This window comes from Natator depressus, chromosome 4 (genome assembly GCF_965152275.1).
Source record: "Natator depressus isolate rNatDep1 chromosome 4, rNatDep2.hap1, whole genome shotgun sequence".
Lineage (NCBI taxonomy): Eukaryota > Metazoa > Chordata > Testudines > Cheloniidae > Natator > Natator depressus.
This window is the reverse complement of record NC_134237.1, coordinates 95,529,583-95,555,052: the sequence shown is the minus strand read 5'-3', so window position 1 is coordinate 95,555,052 and position 25,470 is coordinate 95,529,583. Positions and strand designations below refer to the sequence as shown.

General features: G+C 42.6%; 1 protein-coding gene across 6 annotated transcripts in view; it reads left to right on the top strand.

Moving 5' to 3' along the window:
• Positions 1–25,470, top strand: part of LIMCH1 (LIM and calponin homology domains 1) — a 307,831-nt gene that overhangs the window by 193,403 nt on the left and 88,958 nt on the right. For 5 of the 6 annotated variants that reach the window (XM_074951500.1, XM_074951499.1, XM_074951502.1 and 2 more), the window contains exons 7-8: positions 7,551–7,746; positions 12,735–12,987. In XM_074951500.1, coding sequence (XP_074807601.1) covers positions 7,551–7,746; positions 12,735–12,987 — 449 coding nt within the window. Of the gene's footprint in view, positions 1–7,550; positions 7,747–12,734; positions 12,988–13,667; positions 13,947–20,585; positions 20,877–22,459; positions 22,715–23,980; positions 24,326–25,470 lie in introns of all 6 variants that reach the window. The other variant, XM_074951498.1, reaches the window with a different exon arrangement.

The following is a 25,470-nucleotide window of genomic DNA, read 5'->3' as shown; positions in this document are numbered from 1 at the left end:
TTCCCAGACCTGAAGAAGAGCTCCGCATAAGCTCGAAAGCTTGTCTCTCTCGCCAACAGAAGTTGCTCCAATGAAAGATATTACTTCACACACCTTGTCCCTTTATGAAGGGGACAGATTGGAAGAAAGTCTAGAGAGACTGTTGTGAGATAAGGGGATAAATGGTGTTTAAAAGCTGGCATCGTTAGGAGGGTGGAGATTGTCATGGACTCCCAGATTGTGCCCACTCTTGGCCTGGGGGGAGCCCCCTTCAATGTGACAGCCCTTCTTGGGGTCCACTGTCTCTCGGGGGTTAAGCCCTTCCGCCTCCTGGATCTGCACCTCCCTGAGCCTTAGCATGCCTGTCTCTTGCTGTGGGCCCCTCAAAGAGTCCACTCACTCTGGACCCACAGCCTCCACTCCCAGGGGGAATAATGCAACTCTGTTCTCTAGACTGGAGCGACTCTCAGCCAGCATAAAACAGGAGGGTTTATTGAGCATCTGAACACAGTGTAAGAAACTCTCAGGGCCCTCAGTCCTGGCCTGCCCTCCCTCAGCACAGTACATCTAAGGGTATGTCTACACTACGAAATTAGGTCGAATTTATAAAAGTCGGTTTTGTAGAAAGCGTTTTTATACAGTTGATTGTGTGTGTCCCCACACAAATGCTCTAAGTGCATGTAGTCGGCAGAGTGTGTCCACGGTACCGAAGCAACCGTCGACTTCCGGAGCGTTGCACTGTGGGTAGCTATCCCACAGTTCCCGCAGTCTCCACTGCACATTTGAATTCTGGGTAGAAATCCCAGTGCCTGATGGGGCTAAAACATTGTCGTGGGTGGTTCTGGGTACATATCGTCAGGCCCCCCTTCCCTCCCTCCTTCCATGAAAGCAAGGGCAGACAATCGTTTTGTGCCTGTTTTTCTTGAGGTGCCTGTTTTTCTTGGGTTACCTGTGCAGATGCCATACCACAGCAAGCATGGAGCCCGCTCAGCTAACCGTCACCGTATGTCTCCTGGGTGCTGGCAGACGTGGTACTGCATTGCTACACAGCAGCAGTTTATTGCCTTTTGGCAGCAGACAGTGCAGTATGACTGGTAGCCGTCATCGACATAGTCCAGCGTGCTCTTTTAACCGACCTCGATGAGGTCAGAGGCGCCTGGGCAAACATGGGAGTGACTCAGCCAGGTCATTTCCCTTTTAAGTTTCGTCTCATGGCAATTGAGTCCTACCGGCAGTGCACTGTCTTTTAATCAGCAGCCAGCAGAAGACGATGGCCAGTAGTCATACAGCACCGTCTTCTGCCGAACACCCAGGAGATGATGATGGCTAGCGGTCGTACTGCACAGTCTGCTGCCAGCAAGATGTATAAAGATAGATGAAGTGGCTCAAAACAGGGACTTTATTCCCAGACCAGAAAATAACCGTTGGGGATGTTGAAATACCTATAGTTATCCTTGGGGACCCAGCCTACGCCTTAATGCCATGGCTCATGAAGCCATACACAGGCAGCCTGGACAGTAGTCAGGAGCTGTTCAACTACAGGCTGAGCAAGTGCAGAATGGTGGTAGAAAGTGCATTTGGACATTTAAAAGTGTGCTGGCGCAGTTTACTGACTCAGTTACACCTCAGCGAAACCAATATTCCCACTGTTATTACTGCTTGCTGTGCGCTCCACAATCTCTGTGAGAGTAAGGGGGAGATTGAGGCAAATTGCTTGGCCACTGGTTACGCACAGCCAGACACCAGCGCTGTTAGAAGAGCACAGGAGGGCGCGGTGCGCATCAGAGAAGCTTTGAAAACCAGTTTCATGACTGGCCAGGCTACGGTGTGAAAGTTCTGTTTGTTTCTCCTTGATGAAACCCCCCGCCCCTTGGTTCACTCTACTTCCCTGTAAGCTCACCATCCTCTTCCCTTCAATCACCGCTTGCAGAGGCAATAAAGTAACTGTTGCTTCACATTCATGCATTCTTTATTAATTCCTCACACAAATAGGGGGATAACTGCCAAGGTAGCCCAGGAGGAGTGGTGGAGGAGTGAAGCACCAGGAGGGGTGGTGGAGGAGGGGAGGACAAGGCCAAACAACACTTTAAAAGTTTAAAACTTATTGAATGCCAGCCTTCTGTTGCTTGGGCAATCCTCTGGGGTGGAGTGACTGGGTGGCTGGAGGCCTCCGCACCGCGTTCTTGGGTATCTGGGTGAGGAGGCTATGGAACTTGGGGAGGAGGGCGGTTGGTTACACAGGGGCTGTAGCAGTGGTCTGTGCTCCAGCTGCCTTTCCTACAGCTCAACCATACACTGGAGCATATTAGTTTGATCCTCCAGCAGCCTCAGCATTGAGTCCTGCCTCCTCTCATCACGCTGCCGCCACCTTTCAGCTTCAGCCCTCTCTTCAGCCCGCCACTTACTCTCCTCAGCCTGCCACCTCTCCTCCTGGTCATTTTGTGCTTTCCTGCACTCTGACATTGTCTGCCTCCACGCATTCGTCTGTGCTCTGTCAGTGTGGGAGGACAGCATGAGCTCAGAGAACATTTCATCGCGAGTGCATTTTTTTCTCCTTCTAATCTTCACTAGCCTCCGGGAAGGAGAAGATCCTGTGATCCTTGAAACACATGCAGCTGGTGGAGAAAAAAAAAGGGACAGTGGTATTTAAAAAGACACATTTTATAGAACAATGGGTACACTCTTTCACGGTAAACCTTGCTGTTAATATTACATACATAGCACATGTGCTTTCGTTCCAAGGTCGCATTTTGCCTCCCCCCACCATGTGGCTAGCCCTTCCCTCCTCCCCGTGGCTAACAGCAGGGAACATTTCTGTTCAGCCACAGGCAAACAGCCTAGCAGGAACGGACACCTCTGAATGTCCCCTTAAGAAAAGCACCCTATTTCAACCTGGTGACCATGAATGATATCACTCTCCTGTGGATAACACAGAGAGATAAAGAACGGATGTTGTTTGAACGCCAGCAAACATACAGTGCAATGCTTTTTCTACAATGGTTCCCGAGTACGTGCTACTGGCCTGGAGTGGTAAAGTGTCCTACCATGGTGGACGGAATAAGGTTGCCCTCCCCAAAAACCTTTTGCAAATGCTTTGGGGGTCCATCCAGGAGAGCCGCGAATGCCAGGGCAAATTAATGATTAAACATGCTTGCTTTTAAACCATGTATACTATTTAAAAAGGTACACTCACCAGAGGTCCCTTCTCCGCCTGGCAGGTCCGGGAGGCAGCCTTGGGTGGGTTCGGGGGGTACTGGCTCCAGGTCCAGGGTGAGAAACAGTTCCTGGCTGTTGGGAAAACCGGTTTCTTCACTTGCTTGCTGTGAGCTATCTACAACCTCATCATCATCATCTTCCTTGTCCCCAAAACCTGCTTCCGTGTTGCCTCCATCTCCATTGAAGGAGTCAAACAACACAGCAGGGGTAGTGGTGGCTGAACCCCCTAAAATGGCATGCAGCTCATCATAGAAGCGGCATGTTTGGGGCTCTGATCCGGAGCAGCCGTTCGCCTCTCTGGTTTTCTGGTAGGCTTGCCTCAGCTCCTTAAGTTTCACGCGGCACTGCTTCGGGTCCCTGTTTATGGCCTCTGTCCTTCATGCCCTGGGAGATTTTGACACGTTTTGGCATTTTGAAAACTGGAACGTAGTTCTGATAGCATGGATTCCTCTCCCCATACAGCGATCAGATCCCGTACCTCCTGTTCAGTCCATGCTGGAGCTCTTTTGCGATTCTGGGACTCCATCATGGTCACCTCTGCTGATGAGCTCTGCATGGTCACCTGCAGCTTGCCACGCTGACGAAACAGGAAATTGAAACTCAAAAGTTTGTGGGCCTTTTCCTGTCTACCTGGCCAGTGCATCTGAGTTGAGAGTGCTGTCCAGAGCGGTCAAAATGAAGCACTCTGGGATAGCTCACGGAGGCCAATACCGTCTAATTGTGTCCTCAGTACCCCAAGTTCGACCCAGCAAGGCCGATTTCAGCACTAATCCCCTTGTCAGGGGTGGAGTAAGGAAATCGATTTTAAGAGCCCTTTAAGTTGAAAAAAAGGGTTTCGTCGTGTGGATGGGTGCAGGGTTAAATCGATTTAACGCTGCTAAATTCGACCTCAACTCCTAATGTAGACCAGGGTTGAGTCTCTCCTGCATTTAGGTGAGCTCTGCCTGCTCTCTTTCTTCAGTCCCGAGACCCTGCCCTTTCCAGCTGGGCATCGATATCACTGGCCCCAACAGCTCCTCCCCATCTCTTGTGTTCCGTCCCAGATAAACTGGTCACTAGGGCCCTCTCTCTTCTGTCCTTTGTTCCCCTATGGCTGGAACTGGTTGGTCAGGTCACCGGGGTCCTCTCTCCTCAGCCCTTTGTCCTCCCACTGGCCAGAACCAGCTGACTGCCAAGCTGGGGTGGGCCTCTTAGTCACGAGGTCATCAGTTGTTAGGATTCCCTGTCTCCAGGCCATTGTCTGGGGGTCCCGGCTGCTAGGCGAGGTCACACCTGGTTCCCTGCAACAACAAACCCTCTCCCACCACCCTGTTAAACATGCGGCACACAGGGAAACTGAGGTGCGCACACGCTATTCATGTAAAACACTACAAAAATCCTCAACTTCGTCACAGAGTTGATGAGAAAGGAGAGGGCAGAATTCAGTTGGTCAAAGACAAGAACAAGAAACTTGAATTTGCTTCGGTGGAGGAGGGGGAGCCAATGAAGGGAGTCTCCTAATATTTGAATGTTTCTATAGTCATAAACTTTTCAGTGTAGTAAACAACTATATTAGTTGGATGGTACTATTATGACTGTTGCTTGTCCTGTATTTCTTACCTTGCCTTCCCACTCCTCCTTTATGCCCCATATCAGTTCTCCTGGAGTTATTTTGTGGTTGAATTTTAAGAGGTTTGTTGTAATTTAGAACTTTTTAACTATGTTGTGCAGCACTCCATTGCTTTAACTTAGGCTGGATGGCGAGAGCACTTCTTTATAAATGAAGGGTTACACTGGCACAGTTCCACTGAATTTAGTAATGGCATTGACAACAAGTGACATTTCAGTATGTGCTAGTAGTACCTCCATTGAAATGCCTTTTTAACTTTATTCAGTCAGTTTTTAATTTTATTTGTTTTAATCTACTTTACTGCACACTCATCCAGTTTTCAATCTGAAAAATTTAAACCATTAATCCACAGTGCACTTTGAATATATTCAGTAGTTTGAAAAGAAATATATAAAAGTGGCTGGGAAATAGGTTTTAAATTTGGCAGTTGTATCTACTTTTACTACCGCAAGGTTATACATTGATTTTTACCAGATGGGCATGATAGACCAGTGCATTATGGTATGCTATGGGATTATCTTTTCAGAAAGTGTCACAGTACAGATGTAAATGATACTTAGAGTGGTTTCTATCCAGTACATAACAAACACTCAAAATTAGAGGAAGTATCTGTCATAGCCAGTAACAGTAATCTTGGGTGAATGAGGTGCCAACGGGAAGGCTAAATAGTACATGTTTACAAAAGAATTACTACAGTCTATTGTGCCATCTCTTGCACACTTCCCTACTTTTACCTGTAGCCACCAGTAATTAAAAAGTAAACTAAATTAAAGTTAACAGGTTACTAAAATAGGGAATTTTTGGAATCCGTTCATTCACACTTCATTCAGGGTTTTAAAGCATGGAACAGTTGAAGAATGTTTTTTTCAGCCTGTACTTTTGAATAGTTCATCTTATTTCTATCCCTCTTGCTATTGAGCATTTCCATGACTTTCAAACATATTATTTTAAGAAAATGGAAGTCTGCCAGAGGATTGAATATAGCTGATTGGTATGTAGAGATGGGGAGTTTTTTCTGAATCTGGATTTGGAAAAGATTTCAGATACTTTTGAAGAAAAGGGCAAAGAGGATTTTGAAAGGATATAATCTTTGTTCTTAGAGCTATGTACTTAATATAGATTTTAGGAAGACAGAGGTGGTATATGTTGAACAGTGTGTGTGTGTGATCTATATTTATATATAGATATATACCATTCCTAAACAAGGATAAGGGAGGAAGAACACATAGAATTAAATTACTACTTGTTAACATATTTTAAATTAAAAAATAAAACATTTGTGTATAATCCCAGTTTATGTATTCTGTGACTATTGGCATTACTGTGATTTTGCTTGGCCTTAAGGAACCTTTGGTGCTGGACATACTGTGGTATTTTGGCAGCAAGTTATTTAGTGGCTCTAATTAAGTCGTCGTTTTGGAAAGTCTACAAGACACAAGTTTCTAATCTTTCCTTTTCCCTCTGAGCCTCTCCCTTTGAATATTTAACTTTTTGATTGATATTATGATGCTCCCTTTCTCAGCTGCTCTTTTTGCCGTAATTCTCCTTTGCTAAGGAGGTTGTAGACTTTATTGTACCGTGATGTTAATTGATCTGATCACCGGCAATACTAATAATGACAACAGTAGCTGTAGAGGGCAGTGGGAGCTATTCTCCATTCAGTTATCGAGCTCCAACTATCTGTAGCCCATAGGTGTTTTTTTAATTGGAAAGTTTAAAATTAATATTTAAGTGTGTCAGGAAAAAGTTTCACATTCCAATCTTTTCAGACTGAAAAATGTCAGTCTGATGATGTCATCCACATCTCTTGAGTTTTTCAGTGACAGTCTGGCGGAGAAAAAAAACAGAGGTTTATCTTTTGAGTAAGAGTGGTAGTTATTTTTGCTTTTCTCAGCCTGTGCTATTGTAATTAATGTTAAGAAACTGGCTGAAACAAGGGATTTATTATAATGCAAGGGTGAGGATGGCTTCCATTGACCTTTCCCTCTGCTGGAGTTTCAGAGTTTTAGTATGTGCTGCTTGCTCTGGAAAGAATTTATAATCACAGGGCTGTCAAAGACAACCATTGTTCTCACTGCTCTGAACATGTGGGTCAGCTACAAGTGCTTTTATATCCCCCAGAGCCAGGAGCTGGCAAAGAGTAAAGAGCACGACTGAATTCTTCTGAGGCATCAGGAAAAGCATTTTGCATATTTTTCATTGCTGATTGCTTTAGAAAGACATCCCTCTTTCATAACAGGAATTTCTCTTCAAGGTACAGGGAGGCTGGGACACACTGCTTCATTATTTTGCCGAGCTGAGGCGGCAACAACAAATGCTGCCTGCTGGTGTCCCAACCAGATACAATAGATAGATTGGGGGAATTAATCTGGAGAATAGTGAGCTTATCCCCAACTCAGCCATGAGGTCAAATTTATAATGCCTTTGCCAGTGTGCTATGGACTATGGAAGACAAGTCAAATTTCAGGTTTATTTCAATGTTGATAGTTTTATTAACCTGCCTATTGCAACTGTATTTCAAATAACTATATTAATCCAAAGCATGTGGGTTCCTCTTAATTAGTATGAAATGAGGTTTTATTGCAATCTCATGCTTTTGATTTGAAAGCAAAAAAAAAAAAAAAAGCTATGATTGACGGAAGAGATTTTGGTGCATTAGAAAGATACTTTGCACTCAGATGCATAGTGGATCTCATTTTTGTGTCACTGACTTTTTTGAAGAGGTACCGTCTGTATTTCCATGTAGGAAACCGAAGACATTGAGAGCCCCAAACGCAACATTCGTGACAGTGGTTATATTGATTGTTGGGACTCTGAACGCAGCGATTCCCTTTCACCCCCTCGCCACGGCAGAGATGATTCCTTTGACAGTCTGGATTCATTTGGTTCCCGCTCACAGCAGACACCGTCTCCAGATGTAGTGCTCAGAGGAAGCAGCGATGGTAAGTTTCGCTCACAACAAGATGCATGCAAAACATTGAATGTGTCACCCAGTGCTTTCAGTGCAAAGGCAGCCATTCAAAAGCTGGATGCAATTTCTGAATCATGATGTCTCCTGTGAATTGGTAAAAGAAACTTTCTTTGAATACAGATTTTTGTTTCTCGGGTCTTTAGATAATTTTGCCAGCAATTTATTTGAAGTCTACCTCAGTTACTATAATGTAGTATCGTAAAATGAGTTATACCATACAAGTGTAATTTATGACATGGTTTTTCTCTGGGTTACAGGGTAGCAGACACAGTGTGCAGACACACATCAGCTCATAAGCTAGACTGAAGCAAGAACTAAGAATGCAAAAGGGGGGAAATATTATATGGCATTTGATTTTTTTCAATTAAACTAGTCGTCTAAGAGAAAAAGGAAACCTCTTGGAAATTGTTGATACCTAGGAGAGTTTTGAAGTGCAGTCTTATGAAAATACAGTTATGGCAATTCTTGGCAAGGTATTCAGCATTTAAGAAACTGAGTGACTTGATAGTTGTCCTTGCACACACACACACCCCTCAGCCAGGGCATGCAGCTCCTGACCTTCAGCATGGCTGCTGCTTCAGTCTTTGCTCTCTGTATGTGTCCGGTTGTGTCAGTATGGGGTACTGTGAATATGCGCAAGTGTCCTCTAGGAAGTAGACTTAGAGCTTGTCTTAAGCTTGATTCCAGCTCAAAGCTTCTAGGACAGAAATGCATTTTCTTCAGCCTTCCTCACAGAATGCTCTAGGCCATCTGCTCAGTTACTTCTGTGATAAGCAGATTGCCTGGATAGTATGTTCTCCAAATCCATCATTTCTATTCAATCATCCTCACTATTAAAAATAATAATGTTCGTTTATAGAAAAAGGGGAAGGGGGGGGCAGATTCTGAGGTAGGATCCAGCCCCTTCACTCCTCTTGGGCAGCACAAAAGAAATTGGTTCTGACCCTAAATGGTTCTGACCCTAACTGGCCAGCTGAGATTCCCTGTGGTATTGGGAACTCTGTGCTGGTTAAAGCTGGCAGTCAGTTCTTACACCATTAAAACATGTTAACTAGAACCAGTAAGCAGTTGCACTAAGAGGGCCTATGGTTAGCATCTGCATTTGGGAGTTGACTTGATGTCCTCACCCAGGCACTGGACTCTGCAAGAAGAAACAGAGAAGAATATTTAGTAGTCTTTTAAATTTTATAGTAGAACTATAGACAGACTGACAGACATAAGAGTACAGCTACCCCTTGCACACAGATAAATAAAATCCCTTACTTGGCCATCTGTGGCCCTAGACATGCTGCTTGTTCCCTTCATGAAGCTAGAGAGGTCCCTTGAACCACTGCTTTATATGTCAGTAGGAGCAGGGAATACTGGTCAGGCTGGTAGGATCTGCTGCCTCTTGCTCCCATCTTGGGCTGCTAGAAAGCACAAAGATGACTGCAAATTAATTTTATAAATAGGGGTCAAGGCTGAGTGCTTTTTGCAGATTTAAGCTCAAAACAAGGGACAAGAAAAATCATTGAAAGTTAAACAAGGCCTTTGTCTCCTGACATGCTGTCACCTAGACATGGTGATGCTTGTAGACCTGGACCCGCAGTCCTAGAAGCAACCAAGGAGAGGATGTGGAGGAATTGCTTGCATTCTTTCTGCCATCATGTGCCTCTGCTGGTGGGTCAAGGTCTGTTTTTTCAGGACTCATCTGCATGCAGGACAGAACCAACCACTGGAGTAAAATTAGAGTATGGCATAAGAGTAAGCACTAAAGCACCTCCTCCTCTGCTGATTCCTGTGTTGTGGCCCTGCTCAACCTAAAAATAAAGCAGTTGTTAAAGACTCAGTGCCACTCTGACATTTAGGATTCCATGGCCACGTCCCCACGTGTCATGCTGACAAATGCTAATGCTCCCTTAATATGTTACTAGCCAGCATTCATATGCTAATTCCCATGAACCTAAAACTGCCCAATGCAAAAAACACCTGGCAAAAAAGCATGTTCTGAATGCAGCTGACTGGCTGATTCCAGTAGTGAGTCTAATGGTCCTTCCTGACTCTGGTCTCTTCCCCTTTCCTCGTTCATCTCCAAGCAAACACATTCGGCATTGCAGCAGAATTAACTGTCCTTTGCAGACAGCATTCCTGACATACTTAAGCCTCTTTTCTCTTTGAATTATCCACAAGCTCCTCATGATGTTTATGACTTTGTTATCCTTAATTGTTGAGCTAGATTATGCAAATACAGTATGATCGTTTACCCAAATTGTGTGAGTTTTTGTTTCTGTTCCCTGTAGTAAATACACATAATTTTGCCAATAATCTATTGTTTGGCTATGAAAGAGCTTTTCCAGATGACTGACAGTACTTCTACTGTGAACGCTCTTATAAATAATAGTTGTGTTGGTGTTTGTAATTCTTTTGTTTTCTAGGAAAACTCTTGCCATTAAAATCTTGTTCACTTAGTGTTGTCTGCAAATGTGATTTTAAAAAAAGGGGTCATGAATACCAGCAAAGCAAATTGGTAGGTTTAATTCACAGGAACAGCCACCCAGCTTTGTTTAATGTTGTTGTTAGCTTCTTGTCTCTTCCCACACACCCCAAAGCTCTGATTTTTCCACTGCTTGTTCCCATTCTTCACCAAAAAATATCCCCCAAACTATCTATTATTCTGACCCATCCACTTCTGCCTTTCCCTTCCTTCTCTCCTATTTCCAAATTCTCTATCTCCTTACCCTTTTCTCTTTGACTTAAGTTTCTGCTCCTGTTCTTTTGTACTGAAGTAATTGACCCAAGAGCCAGTGGAGGAGGACTGATTAAATTACCTGAGGCCTGGTCTAGACTACAGTTAGGTCAACATAAGGCAGCTTATGTTGACCTAATTATGTCCATGTACAGCCTACAGCAGGGGTGGGCAAACTACAGCCCGCGGGCCATTTTAAACCAGCCCTCGAGCTCTTTCGTGGGCCGTGGGGTCTGGGGCTTGCTCCGCTCTGGTGCTCCAGCCGGACAGCAGGGTTGGGGGCTGCTCTACGCGGCTCCCGGAAGCAGCAGCATGGCCTCCCTCCGGCTCCTACCTGGTCCAATGACCCCCACTGGCACGCCAATGGGAGCTGCAGGGGTGGTGCCTGTGGATGGGGCAGAGTGCAGAGCTGCCTGGCCATGCCTCTGCTTAGGAGCCGGAGAAGGGACATGCCGCTGCTTCCGGGAGCCACTTGAAGTAAGTGCCACCCGTAGCCTGCACCCCTCAGCCTCTCTCCATGCCTCAACCCCCAGCCCCAGCCCTGATCCCCCTCCTGCCCTCTGAACCCCTTGATCCTAGGCCAGAGCACCCTCCTGTATCCCTAACTCCTCATCTCCAGCCCCACCCCAGAGCCCACACCCCCAGGCGGAGCCTGCAACCCTTCCCGCACCCCAACCCTCTGCCCCAGCCCTGGCCCCTCTCCCGCCCTCTGAACTCCTCGGTCCCAGCCCAAAACACCCTCCTACACCCCAAACTCCTCATCCCCAGCCCCACCCCAGAGCCCACACCCCCAGCCAGAGCTCTCACTCCCTCCCGCACCCCAACCCCAATTTTGTGAGCATTCATGGCCTGCCATACAATTTCTATTCCCAGATGTGGCCCTTGGGCCAAAAAGTTTGCCCACCCCTGCACTACAGCCTTTGTCCCACCCATTTAAGTGCCTTACTACACCGACATAATAACACCACTTCCATGAAAGGTGTAAGGCTTATGTTGGTGCACTTAGGGTGATGCAGTGCCTGTGTAGACACTGCATTATTTACATTGGCTGTTGGCTGTCTTCTCAAGAAAACTGGGCCTGTAGAGCCGGGCTGTCCCCTGCTCCCAGCTGGGCTGCTGCCTAGAGGCTCCGCACTCCCTGATCAGGGAGGCAAGAAGCCCGGGCAGCTGCCCCCTCCACTCCCAGCCAGGAGCAGTGAGGTGAGAAATTGCGGGGGGAGGGCCTACGTGGAGGGCTTTCAGCCCCCCACACTGCCCCTCTTCAGTTGGTGGAAGCGCTCCTGGTGAGGATGCGCACCACCAACAGAAGAAGGGAAATGTGGACATCACCCACCACAGTAATTACTGCAGTGGCTGTAAGGTGACCTAACATAGGTTGACTTAGGGCTGCGGTATAGACATGCCCTGAGTCTCTTGGTTTACAATTGCCCAAAGTCATGCCTAGCCTGTGGGCATCTAAATTGGCCTAGCATAATTCTGAAAAGAGATGGCATGTGCCTATTCCTGTAGAAAGTAAAGCTGGTTGGGAATTTTTTGGCATAACATTTATTTGTTGAAAAATGCAGATTTGTCAAAACTGAAAATTATTGTTGGAACATGCCAGTTTCATTGAAACTTTCAGCAGGAAAGGTGTCTCAGGTCCAGGATGGATTAGAGTGAGAGAGAGAGAGACCCCGCACTGAACCTGGCCCCAGAATAACCAGTAGCCTTGTGGTTAGGGTTGGGATGTGGCAGATCCAGGATCAAGCTTGAGGTCAGGTAAACTTGAGTTTGGGTTTATAACGCTGGGTTATATCATTGGATACTGGTGTAAAACTGACCCATCACTTTGGGCAACTGATCAAGCCTTTGAAAACATAACTTGCTGTGAACTTTTTCTTGAATTAGATTAGTTTTGGTTTTTTGGCTGCAGAAGGTAGGCCACTGGAATAGACTTCTGTTTGTTACCACTATAGGGAGTGTGGCCAGTATTTCACTGATTGATTTAAAATAGGAATATAAATCCACTATAACTAGCTGTTGTGTTTGAACTTTCTATGGCAAGTGTTATTTCAACAGGGGTTGTCTTCCTTATTAAAAAAATAATAATTTTTAAAGAAACGTCTGAAGATGCTGTAGTAAACTGTAGTATTTTGGCCCATTATTATAAAATACTGTTGTATTTTTAAGTAAGGATTTTGTTTTCATTTTGACAAGTTAGGATAAAATTACCCTTTTTTCTTATTTCTCAATAGGGAGAGGCAGTGACTCTGAGTCTGACTTGCCACATCGAAAGATGCCAGACGTGAAAAAAGATGATATGTCTGCAAGGCGGACATCGTATGGCGAACCTAAATCAGTTGTGCCTTTTAACCAGTATCTCCCGAATAAGAGTAACCAGACTGCCTATATACCAGCTCCTCTTCGGAAAAAGAAAGCTGAACGAGAGGAGTACCGGAAGAGCTGGAGTACTGCTACTTCACCACTTGGAGGAGAGAAGCCTTTCCGGTAAGGCTTTGTCCCTCCAGTGATGTTATTTTTTAACCTTTAACAAGTCATGACCTTTAAAAGTACACAGTGCTTTGTAAAATGGGCGAAATAGATCTTACTTAGAACTAACTGATAGATTTTTACCCTATTGTTTCAACCAACAGAAGAGCAATAGTCTCATGAGTGGAAAGTCGGGTAATAAAAGACTTAGGTAGTTATCCTGACGTCAGTGTTGTTCACTGTGCAGTACAATGTTGGCTGTGAGTTATTCAGTGTTGCAGTACACATTAACTGTTTAAAACTGAAGTGTTTGACAAAATATTGGTTTATTTAAATGCTCTAATGTGGTCCTTGATGACGAGAGTCAGTTTTCAAGAGATGCTTCATTTTCAGTGAATAAGTCTTTATGTGATATATATTAGTCAAAATAGTTACCATCTTTCTGTTCTTGAATTCTGAAAATAAATCTATTGTGCATCAGTTACATACATTTAGTTTAGTACATAAATGTGCTCTAAGATTTCCCAGGTTTTACATCAGGTGTTTTGTTTTAATTTGGTTTCAGAATAGCCTGCACTAGATAGTATGATTAGGCTTCTGTGCCATTCATCAAAATATTGTTTGAAATGTTGGTATCAAGCAAAATGTATAAAGAATGCAGTGTACTGTACAGTAAACTACCTTGTATAACTCAATAGCAAAAACCACCCTGAAACCATAGAAGAAGAACAAAGTGAGGCACCAAGACGACATGAAGAGGAGCAGGTGGGATGCATGGCTTCCAGGACAAACCCCAGTAAAAGTCAAGTAGATTTGAATCAAAACAAAGGAGAGACCATAGGTCAGTTTCCTTCAGGTAGTGCCAAAGAAACTGCAGTGCACAAGTATAAAGAGAAAGATGCAGAGGAGATCAGAAAGTTAAGAAGGCTTGAACAAGCTGGTATTAAGGTCATGCCAGCAGCACAACGCTATGGCAGGTTAGCTCAAAAGTGTGTGATATTGTGCACGCTTCACATTTCAAATTTTGCGAGTGTGTGGGTTTTTCTCATTCTGCCATTACTTCACTTCTCATAACCCAAAAAAAAAAAAAAAATCAAATCTACTAAGCACTTGCATTTTCTGCTGTTTCACTTGCAACTAATTAGATATTAGAAAAGGTGTAGGTATGGAAAAGCTTGTGACATGGTAATCATGCATTGCAAAGCTAGATGGTGTTAAATGTGTTTTGCTGCAATTAGTAATAGTGCTACACCCTAACTTGGATGGAAACGAAGTTCAAGAAACAAAAACTACCAAGAACATTTTCAAGCTTGTAAATCTTCCATTTTATACCATCTTAGGTTCACAAAAAAACCCAAACCTGTTTTACAACGTGATTCCTTGTTTGGACAACAGTTCTAGAAATTCTTTAATACTCTTCTTAGTGATGGAACATTTCAGTGACAAGTGGCTGAATCACACTTAAAAATATAAGTGTTTAGTATTTTTAACAATTATATTAAAGGATGTATTTTATTTTAAAGACAGGAACTATAAAAATGCATTGCTTGTTAACACCTGCACCAAGTAAAGCATGTCGATATAGTTCAGCAGTCATTCTTTGACTATAGCTACGCACAGAATGGCCATATTTATTCATCATTTCACCGGCATTGTTTGTTTTTTGGTTTTACTTAAGTTGGTTATTTCCCTTTCATTATTTCAAAAGTCTGATAATGGATGGACTTGTCAAATGCAGTTAAATAATCAAATCAAAGTAAGTATGTGTGTGTATTTTCTGCTTCAGTCTTGTTTTATTGTTCTAAAGGTATGCTGTCTTATTACAAGCAATAACATACGTTTTGTATATCAGTAATACACATCATAACCAATGCATGTATTAGCCAAGGCACTGAAGAGCTATACAAGGTAACAGACAAACTAAGTGCTACCCTAGGACATGAGCCAAAATACTAATAAAAAGAATTTGTGATCAGTCATAAATCACAGCCTCATCCTGCCTCAGTTAATTGCAGGCCGCCGGTCAGTAGTTCATAAACCAGAAGGATAATAATGCAAGCATATCTGAGTCCAAGACAATAGTATTGTGTTTGGCAATCCAAGGTGTAACAAACAATATTTATAGCCCATGTATTATTTTTGGAGGATACTTACAACCTTTGGCTGTCAGCCCCCTGCTCCAATCTTGCTTTGATTTACTGATTTTAATCTTCAAGACAGATGCACATGTAGACAACGATATGGTTCAGCAGGGATTCTGATCTCCTCCTTTCACAGAGTGCCTTTGTGCTACTTTGGCAGGAGGAAAGAGGAACAACAATAATTAGTGATTTTTGTTCCCCGCTCCCACCAGAAGAAGCTCTCTAACTTGTCAACCAGGTGCAATTTCTACAGATCGCAGCATGGGTGTTCAGAGGAGCTAATGACTCTCTACACCAGCTAAACAGCTGAGGTGCAAAGAACCAAGCTTGCAGGAGAAGCTCAGTCTTGCTGCAGTTTCCCTCTTAACACTAGGAGAAGATCTTTGGGCCTAGTGAGGCAGGAGAAAGGGGAATGAAGGTGCAGAGCTATAGGGAGAAATTTGTTACAGCAAGTGTGAGTGGGAAAGGGAGAATGGAGAAGAAGGAGAGATGGGGCAGACTTCAGGGTAAAGCGAGGGAGAGGGGTCAACTTTGTCATCTTTCTGTTCACTGTTGCCCCATCTTTGAATCACTCCTTTGACTCCCCTTCCTCCATTGGCTCTCCTTTCTCCTCTACATCAAGTTCAAGATTCTTGTCCTATCATTCAAGGACCTACATAACTCTGCTCCTCAGTACTTACCTATTCTGGTTTCTCTTTGCTTTTCCCCTGTCAAGGCTGAATCCCCACTCTGTCACTCTGAGTGCAGAAGTGGGGGCCAGCAAGGATTTTAAAAATTAATACTTGCTACTCCAGGCTTGTATTACGCTCCCAAGGTTACAGCTTTTCTCTGACCTTGGCTTGGTAAACGCTGCTACCACCCAAATGCAAAACCAAACCAAACCAAACCAAAAAAACCCTTTGAACCCAGGAAGGAGCACTTGGGAATTCCTTCCTGTGTCGTACCCTTAAGCCCTTTCATCCCCCCCCCCCCCCCCCCAGCCGGGGAAGAGCTGAGAAAGAAAACTAAGGAAATTAACTGTGGCTACCAGCTAATCGAACACGTGCAAACCTCTTAGGACACCAAAAATCCAATCCTGTTTTTTAAAAAAGGTCAATTTTATTAAAAACAAAAAGGAAAAAATTACATCTGGAACTTAGCCTTTTTGCTAGATCTTAAAAGAAACAATTCCAAAAATTAAGCACCCAAATTAGCTTTTCGGGGTGTTCAGCTTAAAGGTTACAAGCAAACAAAAGCATCAGGGGTTAGCACAAAGGAGATCCACAAGCCAAAATAAACCTGATTGTGTCTGTCTAAACATTCCCTATCCAAATAATTTCTTCTGGGTATGGAAAATGAATTTTCATACCTGGTTCAAGCCTTACACAGCATTGCTGCTCCGTCCCTGCAGCCTAGAGAACAACAGAGAAAGAGAGAGTTTATTTCCCAATTTCAAAAAGTTTTATCTTCCCATTGGCTCTTTTGGCCAGGTGCCCACTCCTTTTCTTTTACCTGTGGGCTTGTTAACCCTTTACAGGTAAAGCAAGCAGAGAACAGACCAAGAGGGATTTTATAACTAACTGGCAGGCTGGGTGGGTGTCCATCAAAGGGAGCTACTCTCTTCCCCTGCCCCCCTTCATGTATCTCATCCCCCCATCCCTTCTGCTCTGCCCATGATGCCAGCCTACATGTTTCTCCCACAACTCTGTTTTTTTCCCACACTATTTTTTACCCATGAAAACTCTTTCTGAGCTGGTATGCAAGGCACCAGCCTTTCCATATTCCAGTCCTCTGATGACCCAAATCCACTGTGATGCCTACAAGATATTACCTCATTAATGTCAAACCTGAAGGGCATTGGGGATACACTGGCCCCAGTCTAGCTAGCACTTAAGGAAGTATTTAAATGTGTTGCTCATTCACAGCCTATTACTATTTATTTGTATTACCCGAGCACCTAGGAGCCCTAGTCATGGACCAGGACCCAATGTGCTGGACAGTCCCTGCCCCAAGGAGCTTATGATCCTGTAGATAATGATAAATTGTGTTATCAAAATGTGGCCAAACACCTTGACCATTTCACTTACACCTTGTACCCTTTTGTGTATTGGTCGGCCTGTCTGTCTTTTTATATTGTAAACTCTTTAGGGCAGGGTCCTGACTTTCTAAAGTCCATCTGGATTGAGGGGGAGAGCTGGAGGTGTGGCATGAGGAGCTGGAGGCATTCCATAACAATTGGGTGGTGGGTTTTCTTTGCCCATCCTCCCTTCTGGGGTGCAATCAAACTTTTTGTCTGGGAATTCCCAGTTTTTACTAAATGGTATGTACATGGGAAATCATTTTCTGAAAATACTGCTTCTGGATCCCCCAACAAGGGCTTACTTCTTTATCTGAAAATAATTCAGGGAGACTGATGGAGGGAAGAAAATGAGGTGGGTTAAGTTGGAGGGACCCTCAGTGAGACCCCTTGACTGGAATTTGGGTTCCGTCCGAACATTTAGAATACCACTGATAGAGGTGGTCGTAATAAATGTTGTGGGGACTCCTGCATTTCACAAGGCATGGTATAAATTTATTTTATTATGCACTTGTGAGTATAACTCCACTTCACCCATTGCTGCATCTGTAGTATCTAAAGGAAGATAACAGCATTTAAATACAAAGAACTTTCCCCTACCCATGCAGCCCAAAAATAAATTGTGATATTGTAATGTAGTATAAATTGTATTGTTGCTCCTTTGGGAAAACCTACATAACTCACGTGGCTCTGTCACCCATGAGTAATGTAATCATGCCAAGCTTGTGACAGTAAAACCATGTTTATATTACTTTCACATCTTCTCATACTGTGCATTCATTAAATACTTGGATTGCTAAATGCCTCCCATTTGACTAAGAACATCTCCCTCCCATGAGGTATACAGCATGCTCTTGGCTAGGTGGTGGTATTTTTTCATTCCCTTCACTGGTCTGAAATTGGTGGAAACAATCTGACACTTGAGTAGCCTTCAGAATGTTACCAATCAAAATGTACTCTCCTGAGGAATTTCAATTTTTCCTTAAAGTGGAAGGTCCAGCGATTAGGGTACTAGCGAGTAAACTAGGATTTTAGGAGACCTCTGTGTTCAGTCCCTACTCCACCATACTTTCTGTGTGACCTTGGGCATGTCATTCAGTATTTTTGTCCCTCAGTTCCCTATCTGCAAAATACTTTACCTCACACTGGTACTAAGGATAAATGCATTAGAGATCGTGAGGTGCTCAGATACCACAGCAATGAAGCCATATAAGTGCCATGGATATCTAGATAGATTCCACCACCTTTGTGTTCATTGTTAATCCATAAAACACAATATAAAAAGAGCTAAATGTGGCATTTCCTGTTGCATGTCCATGCTGGAAATGCCTAATGGGGCACAAAATGCTCTTTGAACGAACTTGAACTCTGTTACTTCACAAAGGCAAGAACTGCTCTCACCCCAACAGTGCATAAAACCATTGTATGACTTTTAGTTGATGCTACATTCCTTGCATACCTACATTAGCTTCCTTAAATAAACATACTAAACAGTCTTGATCTACTGACATACTAAACTATTCATAATCACAGGAAGGTGAAGAGCATCTGCTTTTTAAACAAGTATGTGAATCATCTATGATGCATAAAACTATAATTGATTCCTCCAAACTTTTGTTGGAATTATAAAACTGGATTTGGAAGATCACTGCCCACTGAGTGGCCTTGGATTTCAAGGACTGAAATACTGGATAATATTACCAATATAACTAGAAGCACAGTAACTCTGTGCCAACTGAAAGTGACTTGGACACCTACTAGCATCTCAGGGAAAAGAAAGGCAGTTTTTAACTGCTTCCCTGCATTCATGGTCCTATGCCTGGCTGACTTTTCAGTGCCATTCTGTGGCCTGATGGACACAAACCGTCTGTTACATCTTTGTGTTAAAATCTAAATTGGGACTGTTAACATTTTGCTGAAAGGGCAGCTGGGGCTATAGATAGTCGGAGATAAAGATGGGTTTGCAATGCTCAGAAAACTTAAATTTAAAAAAATTACAATAAACAATTTTAACTATTGATTGTAAAATGGGGGGGGGAACGTGTGGACTCTTGAGCTGTTGCCATTATTTTAGTGTCTTCACTTTACCATATTTTCTGACTTAGAAGGTGTGCAGTATGAAAAATAAGAGGCATGATATCTGAACCTAGTAATATTACTATATTGACCTATCTTGCAACACTCAAGTCTTCATGTCTAGTTTTCTAGTGATTTCTAGAAAAATAAGCTTTTGATATTTTTTTCCAGTGGGGATGGAAGTATGTAAATTATTCTTCATTATCTTCTCTTGTAAAAAGTGACTCAAATTGTATGAGCATATTGCATAATTTAGAAATAATATTTTCCTGGTGTCCAAAATCAAGAGCCATATTGCCATATTATTAGTACATCAGTATTGGTCTTAGGTGACTGAAGGCACCATCTCCAGAATGCAGGTATTAATGGACCACTAAAACACAACATTGTGTCTCATAGACATGCTTGGAAGGGTTAGATTTTTATTGGTAAGTATCTATTTCACTGTACACACAAAAACAGATGAAAATATTTCCACTGATGATCATCAAAATTTAGAGAGGCAAAGTAAGAAAATTGCTTGAGAACTTGTTCGAGTTTGATTCAAGTGATTTAAGGATTTTGTATATTTTGACATGTGAGGTTGGCAGTTTGTGTTTTAATGGTTATAAAATGTTAACTTTTTGAATCTGTGTCTACTGTAATTAAGAAGTTATTGCCTGACACCCTCCATTATCTGACACCCCCATAATTTCCCACAACTGTGAAGATTAAAATTGATAAAAATTGAAAAAATGCTTAAACATAAACATTGATATTATCCTTCAAAATCCACTGAGTCTAGAGAGAGAGGGGCTCATTTCTGCTTACTTGTAAAGCAAGAAGCAGATAATTTCTTTTGAAAAAGGGGAAAAATCAAAGTGTGGTGGGCAGAGTCGGGGGGAGGGGAAAGGACCAGTCTTAATGACTGCCCAGGGTACAGAAAAATGGGCAGTGTCGTTTAGGTGGTGAATTCTAGGTATCTGAGGATTCCACAGTAATGATCAGAAACGAGCTTGGTAGTTTAGGTAAATGAAAATAGCTTTAGTATAAAAGTGTCTAAGAATAATGTCACCACTGAATGTATAATTTGGAGTCTGTTTCCATCCATGGCTAAAATAATAGCGTAAAGGCCTGATCCTTCTAACTGTTCATGTTTGGAACTACAGTTGACTTCTATGAGAGCTTTCCTCGTGGAGGGTCTGCAGGATTGTGCCCTAAACAAATAAATGAAGGCCTCATCTAAACTAACAGCTGCTTTGAGCACATTTGACTAACAGCACTTATTTTATGGCCTGGAAATGAATGTTGGCATTTTTCCTCTTACCAAATCTGGAACTCCATTTAATTTTGCTCTGTGTCAGTCAAAAGCAAATATGTGAAGATAGTGAACCTACCCCAAACATCATCCTTCACAAGGAGAAACCCTCTATGATGCATTATCAAGGGAAGGATTCTGGATCAGAAGATGAAGCCGTGTGCAGAGTTCCTGATCTAGAAAAGGATGACTTTGCAGCCCGGAGAGCAAGACTGAATCAGCCCAAACTTACAGTGTCATTTAACCAGTTTTTAGTTGGGCCCTGTACAAATAAAGATAAAGGTAAACTGGAAGGTGTTAAAAAGCCATCACAGAAGGAAAAACAGGAATATGCCAGGTGTGCATACTATCTTTCTCTGTCTATTGTAATATTTAATTCTATGTGAAATACTGTTATTTGGTAGCTAAGACAAATCTGGCCCAAAAGTTCAATAATGGATAAATAAATATCCATAAAAATCAATACAAATTCTCCATTATTTTTAAAAATTGTAATGGAAAATGTCTTTTTATAAAAAAAAAACTCTAATGTTTTCAGTTGAGACATTGTAGAATTGCACTAGAACCTGAGAACTGGACAGTGAAACTGATTAGAAACTTACAGTTAAAAAAAAGGAAAGCACACTGCATATTTTCAGTGTCCAAAGTGAGAGAAGTCCGGCAATGAATATAAATAGTGAAAAGTAAATTTTAGAATGTAAAATCTAAAGAGAGTAAATTCAATCAACTAATGAAAATTTGTGATATAAATAAGGAAATGTTTGTTTTATTATATATGGTTTTAAATTTAACACTATTCTTTGAATCTGTGTAAAGAAAGGGCCAAATCCTCTGCCAGGTTATACATGTACAGCACTCTGTGAACTAAATGGGATATGGAACCATGTAATTAGTGGCAGAATTTGTTTAACATTATTTTGGAAATAGACAGAGTGGTTCCAAGTTAATAACTCTCCAATCCAGTGCTATACTCGGTGTAAGAAAAGTTAACTATGCTATAGACACTTCTGTTAAGCAACCATCTTCTGTAGAACATAAGCATATCTGCTTTTGTTCGTTGATATTACATGAGGCATTTTTAGATAGCATGGGGGGTGTATATAAAAGAAATATAGATCTGGAGATCTAGTGTAAAAACCCACTAATGAAAAAATGGAACGAAATACAAATATTTATTTTATATTAGTCTATTTTGTCATTTGTGGGTTTTCACACGAGATCTCCAGATTTATATTTAATCCTAAATTTGAACTAATACAGGTAACATTAAGCAAGCCTATCGTTAGCATCTGTCTACCTACAACTGAGACGTTCCGAGCTTTTTTTTAAATAAGTTCATGTTGTTTTCAGTTTTATAAAATGTTCCTTCCAGTCAGTAACAATCTGGCACATTGACATTCATAGTAAGCATTCTGACATGTGAGTAATGTCTTGGAAGGGCATCTGGAGAATATACCACATTAGAATTCTAGAATTTGGAATCTTGCAAAGGTTATAGACATTACTCTATAATGGTTTAAAAGTAATAATTCTCCAGCCCTGGTACATTCAGGAATGAAACTTGCAATAATTACAATAACTTTAATAGTATGAGAGTTGGACATCATAACCTATCAGAATGAACCTCATTACTGAACTAAACACTGTTGCAGTGATTCCAGATGTACTTGTTTGGGTTAAACTCAAAACTATAATCATCCAATGAAAGTGTCTCATTAGAATTCACAGGGTAGTCTACATGAAACAGTCCCAGTTTCAACTGATTGCATGCTTGCTCAAAGAAACCCCAACCTTTCTACTTTATTCATCGTTTCAATTTGTTCTTATACTCTGAACTGCCATTATTGACATTCCACTTATCATTGTCTAACTCCCCAAAATGGCTTTTTTTTTGCTGCTTTGTAATGTGCATTAAATTAGAGCAAACCAGGTACATATGGCATCAGTGAGGCAAATTGTTACACATAAAGAAAACCCATTCCTGCAGTCTCAGGATCCCGAGTCAGAGGAGGAAGAGCAGGTGAAAGTGCCTGATATTCAAAGAGATGACCTAGCTAAACGAAAGACTCAAAGTAACCTTACCCAGCAACAAGAGTCTCCAGTGTTTGTGAAAGCTTCTATAACACAAGCAGATTTGGAGACGTGGGACAGACTGAAAGTGTCTGAGGAGCTCAGGTATGTTGTTTTACAGGGTCATGGATGAAGCTGGAATGGCAGTGTGGGAAATATGAGTTAATATTGCTTGAATGTCTCAAGTGGCTTTTTCTTTTTTACTTGAATAGTGCGGTGTTGAAAATGGTTCTTTAAATACAAAACCAGAGCTTAACAAATATGCAAAATAAGTCCAAGCACCTTACTAATGCATGCAAGTGATTTGTAAAAAGAAAAGGAGTACTTGTGGCACCTTAGAGACTAAGGTGCCACAAGTACTCCTTTTCTTTTTACAGATACAGACTAACACAGCTGCTACTCTGAAGCAAGTGATTTGGAACTCCTCCAGCAAAGGATAGCAACCCCTCACCTACCTAGTGGTAGGCATTCCATTTTCTAGCCAAGTGTAGTCATCTATACAGGCATTCTTTTCATTGGCTTGGTTATTGGGTGATTTCAGTCCTAATATAAGCCACCACACTAACTGTCCTTTGATCTCCTAGAAGCAATAGTGGTATATAGTACTACTTATGAGTGGAAAGTTGTAAACTACTGCAGACATGCTCAAACTAGAGATGCAACACTCATTTAGATTTGTGATAGGGTTGAACTTTGAGTGTGATGATGCCAACATCCTGCAAACTCTGTTCACATTTTGGCCTCATCCAAAATATCCCCCTTCTGCAATTTAGACTCAACTTATAACCTGAATGGTTAAGGTTAGGCAAGGATTCTGGGTTTCGTTTCAAACCCCCACTTAAATTTGAAGGAGTTCATATTCCATTTTCATCCTTGGCTTCACTGTTCACACCACAATATTTCAGGGCCAAATTATGGGGTTTTTTTGTGGTGTTGTATTAAGGAGAAGGCATAGGGAGCACCTAATGCTTCACTGCAGGAAGCAGCTATTAAATGGCCATCTGTATTCCCTGAGAATAACAGGGGTCTGCTAGCACTGGCCAACAGCACATGGGGACATGTCCAATTAGATTTGGGTGTGGCTGTAGATCCACATCTTGTGCCTAGGGTGTATTTGTGTCCTATACTAGACTCCTAAAAAGTAGGAGGGGCTACCAGAGAGCAAGCTTCTCACAGTTTCTTTGGAGGAATTATGCTATCTCTTGGCTTCCAGCCCATATGGACAGTTCACCTCCTTCTATATGCTCTGGCTTTGGATCTAAGACCCTCAGTATACACTAAGATGTTTGCTAGGCTATTTGTGATTTTTGTTCTTGGTTTTTCTTTTGTCTTGTAACTTCCTTTGATTCCTTTGTTTCTGGTTCTGACTAGTGAAGAAAACCTCAAACGCTCCCAGGATCTTGAACCATCTGCTGAAATTGCAATGGAAGCAGCTGTTCGTGATGATTTTGCTAGCCGCAAAGCCAGAGCATACAAAAAGGCTTTTAGCCCCAAGCAGAGGTTTGTGCACTTTGGGCCAGTGACTGAGATTGATCAACAGAAATGGGAGAAGCTTAGTATTGCCAGGGCCACATCCAACAGAGAAATCACAGAGGAGACTGGGAGGGAAAGTGCTGAGACACAGACTTGCCATGAAACCTTTGCATCTGCCACTGCCTGCAGCCTCACTACCATTGGACATAATAATGAAGTCTCCAGGCCACAAAATGATTCCAGGTATTGTGACAAAGTTCCTGCGCTACCTTGGTGGGTCTTGCGGATTTGCTCACCTTGGAGCTTCACGGCAGCCCTCAGCTTGGCCGTTTTTCTGAATTCACAGTTCAGGTCGACGACTCCTGTGTCCGACCAGGAGTTGGGAGGATTTGGGGGGAACGCGGGCCCGCGCTCTACTCCGGGTTCCAGCCCAGGGCCCAGTGGAATGCAGCTGTCGAGTGCCTCCTGGAACAGCTGTGCGACCGCTACAACTCCTTGGGCTACTTCCCCATGGCCTCCTCCCAACACCTTCTTTATCCTCACCATCGGACCTTCCTCCTGGTGTCTGATAATGCTTGTACACCTCAGTTCTCCAACAGTCCACGTTCTCACTCTCAGCTCCTAGTGCCTCTTGTTCCCAGCTCCTCACACGCACACCACAAACTGAAGTGAGCTCCTTTTTTAAAACCCAGGTGCCCTGATTAGCCTGCCTTAATTAATTCTAGCAGCTTCTTGATTGGCTGCAGGTGTTCTAATCAGCCTGTCTTAATTGTCTCCAGAAGGTTCCTGATTGTTCTGGAACCTTCCCTGTTACCTTACCCAGGGAAAAGGGACCTACTTAGCCTGGGGCTAATATAGCTGTCTTCTATTACTCTCCTATAGCCATCTGGCCCGACCCTGTCACAGTATTTAATGTCATTGTCTCGGAAACAGATTACTGAATCCAAAATGAAGCTGCTTCTTGCAGGATGCTGATTTGCATGGGGAAGGATGGCAGGATGTAGTTAGGAGCTTCTTATGCACACAGGCTGGTTCAGCATTTTTGGAGCTGTAATAAATTATCTGATGCCTTCACAGAATCTAAAAGAGAGAGAGAGAGAGAGAGAGGGTCATGCAGAGCAACGTTGTGCAAACTTATTCCGAGAGTCACACTTGAATTTCTGATCGGTATCAAATCACTAGTTTCACTAGGAATCTTATTAGCTATGCCTGCTTCTTTTTTGCATTCCAAGGGCTTTGTTTCATAGGCTGCTTATGTATTTGAAGTTGTAGTGCAGCTTTCACTCCAGGTTCTGGCAATACTCATTTTTTTTCCCCCCTTGAAGATTATTTTTATTTTTCCCTTGAAGATCTCTGAAATCTTCTGAAGTATGCCTGTTACAAGTGAG